At 34.6% G+C, this 12,959-nt stretch overlaps 1 protein-coding gene across 1 annotated transcript; it reads left to right on the top strand.

The window, feature by feature from the left end:
- Window positions 1-2,330: 2,330 nt before the first annotated feature.
- LOC147396273 (protein NRT1/ PTR FAMILY 4.5-like) lies at window positions 2,331-5,296 on the top strand. The gene is made up of 6 exons (XM_086451624.1): window positions 2,331-2,623; window positions 2,739-2,832; window positions 2,912-3,129; window positions 3,229-3,651; window positions 3,757-3,878; window positions 4,148-5,296. The coding sequence occupies exons 1-6, from the start codon at window positions 2,621-2,623 to the stop codon at window positions 5,025-5,027; spliced, it is 1,740 nt and encodes a 579-aa protein (XP_086307750.1). The 5' UTR covers window positions 2,331-2,620; the 3' UTR covers window positions 5,028-5,296.
- Window positions 5,297-12,959: the final 7,663 nt, after the last annotated feature.

The following is a 12,959-nucleotide window of genomic DNA, read 5'->3' as shown; positions in this document are numbered from 1 at the left end:
CACTCGCTCTCTTTTAAATTTGGTTTGATGACTTGTTAATCTGGACTGGATTGTATTATTATTATTATTGTTGGCACCTTTTGGATAAAAGGCATATCTATAATCAGACTGCTCAACTGACTTTAATCATGCGTTCTAGAGTAGAGCTTGAGTTTGGATGGGTCGAGAGAAAAAGTTTCCACTTCAGGAAATGCGCACATATATCAGACTGTTTGAATTGTCTGATTTCCACCCCATTTTTGCTTTAGTGATCGTTGCTATGACCCACCAATTGACAAGTCTGGATCAATTGGGGCCAAAACCTTATTCTCTTAGACAGTTTTTTTTAGGGGAAATGGATTGGCAGGTGTTTGGCACCTCTAGTTTTATTATTTTATTTTTTCTGATCTGGGTTTCGAAATGGAAGTAGAAAGCAACTAATGAAATGGTTGGGATTCATCTTCACTACTTTATGTCTAAAAAATCTTTTAAAATGAGATCATAGAGACTGGTAGTATTTATTAAAAATAAAAATTGTGTAGCAATGAATCCGAATTTTTTTTTTTGCTCACATAATCCGGGATCCACCAATCACAAGAGCCTGTCTATATTGAATGGCATCCCCAATTAACAGAACTACCCTTTTTAGTTACAAAACTACTCTTACTATGCTTGATGTGGCATGCATTGAGGAGTCTGAGCACTGTGAGCAAAAATTCCGTGAGCACAAAATCACCCAAAATGTAATTATGTAAGTAGCTAAAGGTAGATACAATATCCTCTAGGATGCTATTGGCACTTAAATTTATACTATGGAATGAGCATCAATAAATATATATTTTTCTATTAATACGAGTTTTTTTTAAAAAAATATAATTAATAAATACTAGTTAAAAATGAATGGGTGGAATAATTGTATTACTTTTGTATACATTTGTAAACATCAATCTTATGTTGGTCATAGAAATCTAGTTTCAGAAAATGTAATATGATTTTTTATATTAGTGAAAAAAAAAATATTTTAATATATGTATTGTTAAAAGAACTAGACACAATGCTTTTCAAAGGATTTAAAATAATAATAATAATAACTAATGGATTGGAGTGGACCAAAACAGAGAACAGTGCATGTGAAACACTAAAGATGACACACACAATTGGTATGTGCTTTATGCTTGGCTAACAAGGTTTAGGTCCATTGATCAGTTTTTCGATGGGCTACATCCAAATACTCAAATCTGCTGGAATATTCAAAATATCCAAACAATTAAGTTTTTGATTTAGTTGCTCATATTTCTATTGATAATTTGAAAGGATGTAAAAGAAAAAAAAATCATAAATGGGACAGTCAAAAAACTATTTCATGAATATTCATTCAGTGGCTTTAACTATCCAATCTATAGATATTAGAAAGACTTGTCAATCATCAATAAAGAAGAGATCTCAAAGTAGGACATCCATCACAAGGGAAAAAGAAAGGCATTGAAGAGAAAAAGTGGGGACAAAAAGCTTGTGCTCACAAGGCCATTTGAAGCCTCTCATCACATGGGAACTTTGGAGAAGAAAAGCTCATAGATAAGTTTCTCAAGGCTAAAGTATGAGAGGATGGGTAGGGAGGCCTTCAACTTGATAAGAAGAATATAACAGGATAAGTGTTTCTCTCACTTTTAGCACAGTGGGCCTCAAGCTGTATCTGTGGAACATAAACCCAAGATCACACTATAGTTCTTTTACCTAAAGAAAAGAAGCATCTACAAGTTTCTAAAGAAAGATAGAAACTGACCTTAAAGATCAAATTCAGAAGAAAAAAGAAAAAAGGATAGTAATTGACTCTTGCTTCACTCATTATTCAAACAAGTTAAACTCTTCTCTATTGTCAAAAAGATTAACTCACCAAAAATAGTTCAGAAGGTTAAACAGCCAAATTATTTGATGAGGTGGGGTCCCCAAGAGTAGTTTTCAGTACCCTCTTTTTGGATAATCAACAAAGTTCACACTAATTGAACCAGAGAAAAAGTTGTTTGGATTATGTTATCATCATGGACAAAGTGGGTGGATGCAGTCCCCCCTACTTCAAAATGCAACCCCTTTTAGTAATGAAGTAAAGAAAAGAGAAGGTAGATCACATTCATTTAAGGTTGGACCCATTAGAGCTTCTTCACTAGATACTTTTCGCTAAATAACATGCCATGTCAGAGGTTTTTGTACTCTATATTGTCCATGTTCCAAACCTCAATGAATGGTAGTGTCCCCACATTAAATGATCAATCAAGTCAGCAGATAGAGCAATCAGAGAAGGAATATTAACATTGAGAAACAACCTCAACGGAATATAATCTTTGAGATATTCAAAGCATTTAGGGACCATTCATTATGATCCTTGTGACCTTCAATTACATTGTACTCAAGGAAAACTAAATTTATTAGGTTAAATTACAGGCTTTGAGAACATTTTACCTTACTTCTATGTGTGGATGCCATTGGGCTTATATAAAATTCAATGTACATGTGTGTGTGGGGGCATGTTTGAGGAAAAAAATACTAATTTCTAATGTAGTAGAAAGAGGATGGCTTTGAACATATAGAGGAGTGAAGGCCACCCTCTTCACAAATCACAGGCATCCCTCTCCCTCACTCAATTATGGTAAGTCTCAATATATCATCTTCATAATCCCATTGATTCTACATTCTGTACACACACTCTTTCTTTGTAGCTCATTCACTAAACTGATTGCTTTGTTTTGATCCATTACACTTAGGAGGAAAACAATAGTGCTTGTGAACCAGGCTACAAGTCCCTTAACCAATGTAACAAAAAACAAGGTGGATTCAGAGCTACCACGTTTATTTTCGGTAAGGATACCCTTGATCCTCATACCTTTTATCCTAATTGACATTGCTAATGTGACTAGTAAATCTGTTACATATGCAGTCCTGATAGCACTCGAGAACATGGGCTTTGTAGCTAACATGGTGAGCATGGTATTGTATTTCATGCTTGTTATGCACTTTGATCTGTCTGGCTCTGCAAACACTCTAACGAACTTCATGGGTTCAACTTACCTGCTCTCGCTCATCGGTGGTTTCATCTCGGACACTTACTTAACTAGACTCAGTACAGGTCTAACTTTTGTATTAGTCGAAATTCTGGTAATATTCACCATCAATCCTTCTTATTGTACCATTATTCTCTTCTTTATATAAGATTTCTTCATGTAGTTAACCCATAGATATATTTTTTAATTGTAGGCTTTGACCATGGTTACAATTCAAGCTCATTTTCAGGAGTTGCAACCAGAACCTTGTAACAATTCGCGTTGTATCAAAGGTGGTAAAGCTTTTATGTTCTATAGTTCCCTATGCTTGTTAGCATTTGGTGCAGGTGGAATGAGAGGATCTCTTCCAGCACTTGGTGGTGATCAATTCAATCAAAAGGATCAAAAAGGAAGGAAGTCTATTGCAAGTTATTTCAATTGGCTTTTACTCAGTGCAACCATTGGATCAACGATAGGAGTGACGGTTATCGTGTGGATTAGCATGAACAAGGGTTGGGACTTGGGTTTCTTAATCTCCACACTAGCTGCATTTGTGGGCTTTGTCGTTTTTGCTCTCGGGAAGCCTTACTACTACATAGAGACCCCGGGAAACAGTCCCATTTTGAGGGTGATACAGGTCTCTCTCTCTCTCTCTCTCTCACACACACACACACACACACACATATACACATTTAATAAATCTACATTACATATGAAAGAACTCGGTTGTGTTGGTTTACAGGTTATAGTTGTGGCATTTCGAAATCGAAGTTTGTTTCTACCAGAGGATCCCAATGATCTGTATGAGATCAGTGAAGAAACTACCAATGATGAAGAAAAAATTCCACATACCAAACAATTTAGGTAATGTTATTTGAATTGAGAAGTAGATGTGTTCTTAATGACATGTGACACATACATATAAAGGATCTTGATTGGATGGTTACGTTCATTCTTGTGGTCCAGATAGATGACCATGTGCCACATGTCCATCAATCTACATAACTAAAATACTCTGTTTTCAACAATAGACTACCTTATTGAACACACATATAGCTTATGGGCACTTGGTCAGGATATATGTTCTTGTATGTGAATGTCAAATTCTAATTATGGTCCAATTGTTGAATCAGATTTCTTGACAAAGCTGCTATTCCTTGCCAATACTCATCAACTCCAGAGCCATGGAAAGCTTGCACAGTGACCCAAGTTGAAGAAGTCAAGATCCTAACAAGGATGTTGCCCATCATTGCCAGCACCATCCTAGTAAACACATGCTTAGCACAACTGCAGACATTCTCAGTACAACAAGGAAACCTCATGGACCTCCATCTTTCTTCTTTTAAAGTTCCCCCGGCTTCCATTCCAGTTATTCCTCTCTTGTTCATGTCCATACTAATACCTATCTACGAATTCATTTTCGTCCCTTTTTCTCGGAAAATCACAAACCATCCGTCTGGCATAACACAACTCCAACGAGTCGGAGTTGGGCTCTTTCTCTCAGCCATTTCGATGGGTGTAGCCGGAATTGTAGAAGTAAAGAGAAAGAACCAAGCCATTAAGTATCCAACTAAGCCCATAAGTCTCTTTTGGCTCTCGTTTCAATATGCCATTTTTGGAATCGCGGACATGTTCACCCTTGTTGGGCTTTTGGAGTTTTTCTACAAGGAAGCTCCCTCAGGCATGAAATCACTTTCAACTTCTTTCACCTATTTATCAGTGTCAATGGGCTACTTCTTGAGTAGTGTATTTGTTGACCTCATAAACTCTATAACAAAGAGGGTTGCCGAAAGCAAACAAGGGTGGTTGCATGGGCAAGACTTGAACAAGAATAATTTGGATCTCTTTTATTGGTTCTTGGCCATTCTTAGTTGTTTTAACTTTGCAAACTATTTATTCTGGGCTTCATGGTACAAGTACAAGACAGACATCCCTGACTCTGAACTCAAAGAGAAAGCTCTGAATGGATCACCTTTTTTTAAGGAAGCCTCCCAAGATACTCCTATGACATAAGGGGTACTATTACAAAGAACAAGGAGTTGGTGTATCTGAGGCACATAAAGTGCTCTCACTGTAAAGGACTTATGGTGTTGCAGCATGGATTGGAGAATGTGTGTGTGTGTGTGTGTGTGTGTGTGTGTGTGTGCGTGTGTGTGTGTGTGTGTTGATAGAGTGCATGTCATACACATTATTATGATGCACCTAGCTTATCTCTATCATATGTGTGTGAGATAATTGTGTGAAATTTTTTAGAAACATAATGTTTTATTTTCATAATTTAACTACCCACATATTAAATTTTACGATAGATGATTACTCACATAATGGTATCTTTATTCAAATGTTTTTTTACTGTATATTGGTCCTTTAGTATATGGTCATTTGTTCCAAATCACACACAATGAGTCATGATGATTCACGGTGTGATATTTTAGCAACACGTGGCCTTTTGCAGTGTTTCACAATTGTATCAAGGAATACAATTATTGACCTTAGACTAATGGTGTCAATGGTTACCCAGTTACCTGATTACAAATTATCCGATGAATCTGAAATCATTATTAATTTTTGGGTCTACCATCATGAGCCTGACTATTTTTGGTTCTATTTTGGGTAGTCTATCTTTATGTCCTTTTGAGAATTGGGTCTCCTTTGGATGTCCAAATTTTTTTTTTTTTTTTTTTTTTTGAAGAATTATACATTGGTATCTACTATTTGAGTGAGGAATTACATGTTAATTTTTTTTTTTTCATTAAGAAATAATTGTCTATCTTATATCTTATTGGGTAACAAGTACCCGATGTGTAATAGGTATATGTAGGGTTGGTTCTAGTTGCAAGAGTTTTTCATAATTGGTTCTGGGCAATATGTGGAACATAACCAAAATCGATCTGTTGACACCCCTATCTTAGACCAATAATATTTGGGACTTTTTTATTTTTTTATTATAGATAGCTATAGATTAGTTTCACATCCCTCCCCTGTTTCAAGACTACTTTCTTCACATATCTACATATCATTCCATTAAAACGTTATATGTGCTGGTGTTCATTGATCAAGGAGTATGATTGTTGGGACATATATACCATGGGCTTTATGTATGGGCCCGAGGTGTACTTGGAGTCCATAAATATCAAACCAAATAAAATGGATAGATATTCCAAACCAGGCTGGTTAGTGATGTGTAGGTTCACCAACTGAGGGTCAAAATCAAATGTTGACTGGTGGGTCACATTGTGCAAAGGAGAGTGAGTGAGTGAGTGAGCTTGTGGGACATGTATCTAAAGGGACTAGAATAATAATATAAAAATGAGGACAAAGCAGAAATAGTAAGGTGAGGTGTGGTGTGGTTTGGGTGATAGATAGTGTGTGACAGACAGCCCATCCCATGCATTGAAAGGTGCGTTCTTATGGGTGTAGGTCCAATTATATCTCATCTCATCAAATTTTGCTTTATTAATCTCTCTCTATTATTGAAATAATATCAGGTTGACTAATTAGCATGTTGGGTCCTCATGATTGTGAAGCAAATTCATCCCATAGTGGATGGATTTTTGCGAACCTCAAATCATCTTTCGATCTCGCTATCAAACATATGGTTGAAATAAAAGGGAATTTTTTTTAGGAATAATTTAATTTTTGTAAGGGTCGTGTTATAATTTAAAATATTAATTAAGATAATTTTGAAGATAATATAACAAAGAGATACTTTTGTAATTTCATAAGTTTTTCGTGAAAATGACATTGATAATAAATAGTAAGATTGAAGGGAAAATTACTTGAAGAGGGATTTCTTTCTAATTAGTCCTTAAGTTTTGGATGGTTGCTTGATAGTTCATTTAGTAAAATTTTCTTTTCTTAATGGTCCTTCAACCTCATCTCAGGTCATAATATTTTTGAAATACCTAAACTGTACTTTTTTCATCTTCTTCACATACTTATATTTTTCAACTGCGATTCCAATCATTTTTTACAATTTTTTTTTATCGTGAATGACGAATGAAAATAATATACTTCTAATTTTGAACATTTAGATGTAAATTGTGATCAATTTTGACAATTTAAAAAACAATGAAGAATGAATTTTTGAGATTCAAAAAAAAAAAAAAAAAAAATTAAAGTGGTGAACTCACCAATTTTTTTTTGTTGATTTTGAAAATTTAAAAAAAAAATGTCAAACTCAACAACAAAAATATTGAACCCAGAAATAAAAAGTGATGAGCTAGATGCTAGTGAAACTTACTTGATTTTTGTCTTTTCGGATTTTTCTAGTTAAAATACATGGATAGATCGATTAAAAACTTGACATAACGACTTGTGTAAATGATTTCAAACCAAGAGAACCATCCTTGATTGATTTTCATCCAAAAAGGAAAAATAAAAAAAAAAAAAAACCCTAACTCTTTACACAAATTTTAAAAAAGCTTCTTCATTTTCAAATTCTTTCCATCGGAATAGAGTCTCCGAAACTCGTCTAGGATGTCGAAAAATTATTTATTTTGGATGAAAATGGTGAATTCGAATGGTAAGGGCAATTTCGACATTTTAATTATAAGAAATGTGTGGCGCAGGATTGAAGGATGGATTAGAAAAGAGAGTTTTATTAAATGGACTAGAAAGAGAAGTCCTAAAATGTAGGGACTAATTATAAAAAATCCCTCCATCAGGATGCTTTAAATAATTTTCCGAAGATTAAATGGAAATATGAGAGCATTTGTGGTCTCTCATATTTTGGTGTCGAACCTCTTTACTCCGCTTTATCTCATTATAATAATAAAGAAGACTGAAACATTTTACGATACATAAAAAACAATATACTTAACCTTTTTTCCCATGAAAGAATAAAGAATTACCACTAGTCAAATGTTGGATGGATATGTAATCAATATGATTCTTCCAAAATTGTGGCTCACCTCATGAGTTTGGACCCAAACATATTTACCGCCCAGTAATACACATATTGTAGAAAAAAAAAAAGAAAAAAGAAAAAGGAATGAATTATTTTAAATTTATTAGAGAAGGGATACATGCGGCTAGGCAAAGATTACTCAAAACTATGGGCTCTTGCAGTATGTTTAATTATTTATTTTGATCATTTCAAATACTATAGTAGAACTCTATATATATATATATATATATATATATATATATATATATATATATATATATGGAACGGATCAAGGGACACATCAAAAAACATATGTAAAAATAATGTAACATTAATAAATTTTCAAAATATGGGTTAGAAGTTTGGGATTGAGCTGATTTTTTGTGAGGATGATCTTTATGATGGGAAGATCATCCGGAAAAAAAAAAATCAGTCCAATATGAAACTTCTAACCCCATTAAAAGTGATTTAGAATGTGGACCGTTGATTTTTTACCAACTTTTGCCAATAATTTGCAAATCACTTTTGATGGATTTAGAAGTTTCAGATTGAGCTGATTTTTTGTGAGGATGATCTTCTCATCATAGTGATTATTCTCGCAAAAAATCAGCTCAATCCAAAATCTCTAACCCATATTTTGAAAAACCATTGCTTTATATATATATATATATATATATATATATATATAATTTAGTCAAATTAGCAGGCAAACCAATAGTATATAAGTGGCATGTAGATATATACACGAAAATACATAAATTATAGAGGAAATTACTTAATCAGTTATGTATTATTTAAAAATTACTGATAATGGGTTTTTACCATACATATAAAATAATGGTACAAGTTCTTCGGGGCATTATCATGAGAAAATGTCATTACAACTACCATTTTTAGAAGTATGTTAATGAGTATACATACACATGGTAGAGTATAAGGCTAATGTTATGGTTTTGATGATATAATTGAGGATTTTCACTTTCTTTTTTGTGGAAAAATTACTTAAAGGACCCTCGTTGAGGGAAATTTTTCTAAATAGTCCCTAAGTTTTCACTGGTTGTTAGGACATTTAGTAAACTTTTTTTAGGTGGTCCTTGGACTCATCTCCTACATTTCTCATGATTAATGGAATGCCTTAATTGTTGGGACTCATCGTTTTCATCAAAAAATTGGATTTTTGATATCTCAATTGAGTTTTAAAGATTCCATTCCACCAAAAAGGATTTAAGAAAGAAGAAGAAACTATTTTTAAGGATTTTTTTTTTTTTTTTTCACTTTTTCTTAGCTTTTGGATGAAAATCAATCAATAATGGTTCGTTTGGGTCGAAATCATTTAAACAAATCGTTTTCTCAAGTTTTTAGTTGATCTTTCCATGTATTTTAGTCAAAAAACTTGAAACTTGAAAATTGGACATGAGTGGGTTTTACCAGTGTCGAATTCACCACTTTTTATTTTTTAAAAAGGTGAACTCGATAGTAATTAAAAAAGCGTCGAGTTTGACATCAAATACAAATTGGTGAACTCAAAAGTAAATAGTGGTGAGTTCGACAGTGAAAAATGTGAACTTGATATTAAATAAAGAATCGTCAAGTTTGACGGTAAAAATTATGAACTCGATAGTATAAGAGACCATTAAGAAAGAAAATTTTTACTAAATGTCTTTTCTTTCTTGTTTTCAAACTCTTAGAACTGTACATTACTTTGCACATCATTTTTGTGAGGGTTCTTTAAGTAATTTCCCTTTTTCTGTTATTTTCCTATAGTAATGGTTAGGGTGGGACCTTCAAAGAAAATGATGTGAAAAGCAATGTACAGCTCTAAGAGTTTGAAAACAAGAAAGAAAGGGAAAGGCTTTTTGTTCTTTGGAACAGTTGTTCAACTTGGAAATTATTTAATTTCGTAAAGTATCTCAATTGAATGGTTTGCCATACCATTTGTCGGCAGGAATTATAATCAGCCCTTATTTACCTTTCTTATGCTAATAATATTATAAATATATATATTTTTTTAAATAAGTAAGATTCCCATTTATCTAATAATTATATTTTATGTGAAAGCCATTATCTAGTAAGCCAAATCATAAGTTGTTCCAATATATATATATATAGGGGGCGTTCAATGGCCAACTTTTTAGCAAACTTTTTGGCAAAACAATTTTTCAAAACATGAGTTAGAGGTTTTGGAATGGGCTGATTTTTGGTGAGGATGATCTTTACAGTGAGGAGATCATCATCACCAAAAATCAGCCCATTCCAAAACTTCTAATCCCATCAAAAACAGTTTACAAAAAATGGACGGTCCACGATTTTTCAACTGGTAAACATGGGTTAGAAGTTTTGGAATGGGATGATTTTTGGTGAGGATGATCTACTCACCGTAGAGATCATCCTCACCAAAAATCAGCCCATTCCAAAACCTCTAACCCATGTTTTGAAAAATGTTTTGCCAAAAAGTTTGCTAAAAAGTTTGCCCTTGAACGCTACCCATATATATATATATAGGGAAATGTTCAGCACCCTAAGTTTTACCACACACTTTAACAAACGTTTTTTGTCCTACATGGGTTAGAAGTTTTGGAATGGGCTGATTTTTGGTGAGGATGATCTCTATGATTAGAAGATCATCCTCCCCAAAAATCAGCCCATTCTGAAATGTTTAGCCCCATGTTTACACGTTGAAAAATCGTGGACCGTCCATTTTTTGTAAACCATTTTTGATGGGGTTAGAAGTTTTGGAATGAGCTGATTTTTGGTGAGGATGATCTCCTCACCATAGAGATCATCCTCACCAAAAATCAGCCCATTCCAAAACTTCTAACCCATGTAAGACAAAACATGTTTGTTAAAATGTGTGGTAAAGCTTAGGTGCTGAACGGGACCCATATATAATATATATATATATATATATATATATATATAGGGAGGCGTTCGGATGCATTAGTTTTAACAGTAGTTTTAACAAAAGTAACCCGGCCGTTGGATATTGTTGAATCGGACGGCCGAGATTGTCGGTTTCGTTTAACTCATAAGTTATGGGCTATTTACAGCGCCATCCCTCATGTTTGGCGTTATTAGTGCCACCTCCCTCTTAACCTTGTTCTCTCCAAACCAGCCAATACTGTAAGTACCACAAACAACTTCTTCTAACTTAAGCCCTCTTTTGCTAACGGACGCTATAAATGGCGCGTATGTTAGCGGTAGTTCGGCCGCAGCTATTGTTGTTCTCCGGAGGTGAACATAGGGTAACCATATCCATGATAGATTTGATCGGAGATGATCGAATGGGTCGATAAATCAACGATGATTTCGTGGTTTGTGTTATTGGATCGAGTGATAACTAAGGCTCGACGAGGTGGGAGTATGGTGGTGTGGTTTGACGAGATCCATGAGAGGATGATTGGTTTGTCTGGTTCATCTAAGCCAACGTATTGGAAGGTTAGAGGGTTTCAGTGGAACGAACGAGCGAGAGAGAGAGAGAGAGAGAGAGAGAGAGAGGGAGAGAGAGGTTTTCGTCGATGGAGTTGCAGGGAAAGAGAGGAGAGTTTCAGCGGAGCGAGAGCGAGAGAGAGAGGTGAGAGAGAGGAAGGGTTTCAGTGAGAGACGAGAGCGAGAGAGTTCAACTCTCTGTTTTTTTTTTTAATTGAATATAGGGGGGTAGCACTAATTATTACAAAGATGGAGGACGTCTCTGTAAATATCGTTTAAAATATAACTTAAACACGCAACTTTTAATCTCAAGCGCTCGTTTGCTTCATATCCAACGGTTTTGAAAACGTTTGTTAAAACAACTGATTTATTGAGTGACGCCGAACGGGACCCATATATATATATATATATATATATATATATATATATAGATATATATCAGAGGTTGGATAAAAAAATTTCAAATAGTAATACACTTGCTATAATTAACAAAAATACATGCTGAACAAATTTAGGAAATTAATTTGGATATATGGATCCAATTACAACTTACAAGTGTGGGAGTAGTTACCTTATTTGGATCGACAACATGGCAAAGATCAGGATCTTGTTTGATTAGGATGATAATCCTAAATTGAAAGGAATCCTTTGATTAGTTACCTTAATTGTAGGTATGTGGGTTTGATAATTGCAATTTAAAGGAATTAGGATTTCTTTTAACATGTTTTTTTTTATACTCTATTTAAAGAGGGATGCATGTAAAAAAGAAGAAGGGAGAAGAAAAAATGGAGTTAGAGGGTAGAGGAAGTAAGACCAAAAAATGAAAGACTGGAGAAGATCAAAATTTGTAATTGGAGCTTTCTACAAACTGCGATTTCACGATAAACCCCATAGACAATTTTGTTCTTGTACTCTTTCTTTCACTCTTTGTGTTGTTTTCGTTTTAGTTACATTCATTGAAATTTAATTTATTAGTTGGGATCCAAGTGAGTGCCAATTAAAGCCATCCGACAACAACCGTCCGATTGGGATACTTCAAGCCTTTGCATGAGATCAAAATCAATTATTAGATGGGCCCTAATGCACTTAGAAAGAGATGACCCACATCTTGAACATTGAGATTTAATGTTTAAATTCATCGGGATCCACAAAGAATCAATAACTGAACCCTCTGCACGAGTGCCTAAAGTCTTAGACCATGTTAGCCAAACTTACTACACCCATGTGTAGGGAGTTTGGACAAGCTAGCCGAAGTCAACGTAGGAAGTTCGGCCTCATTACATCCTTCTGAAGGGAGTTCGGCCATGCACCCACTTTTTAAAAGTTGTTCGACCACAGCCAATCAAATTGAGATCTCTCCCATTCATTTATAGGGAGTTTGAGCCGAACATTGAGTTAGGCCATGCTAGTCGAACTCACTACACCCTTGCATAGGGAGTTCGGGCTGAACACCTTACCCTGTCATGTAAGGAGTTCGGGCTGAACACTGAAGGCCAAACCATCTGAACTCTCTACAGTCTATGCATAGGAGCTCGGACAAGCCATTTTATACACTCTTTAAGTGTAGGAGTTCAGCCATGTTAGCCAAACAGCTGACACCCTTTTGAAGGAATTCAACTAAACCAATTAAT

This window comes from Akebia trifoliata, chromosome 8, assembly GCF_017979445.1.
Source record: "Akebia trifoliata isolate Shusen 1 chromosome 8, ASM1797944v1, whole genome shotgun sequence".
Lineage (NCBI taxonomy): Eukaryota > Viridiplantae > Streptophyta > Magnoliopsida > Ranunculales > Lardizabalaceae > Akebia > Akebia trifoliata.
The sequence above is the reverse complement of the archived record's forward strand: the minus strand, read 5'-3'. Positions and strand labels throughout refer to the sequence as shown.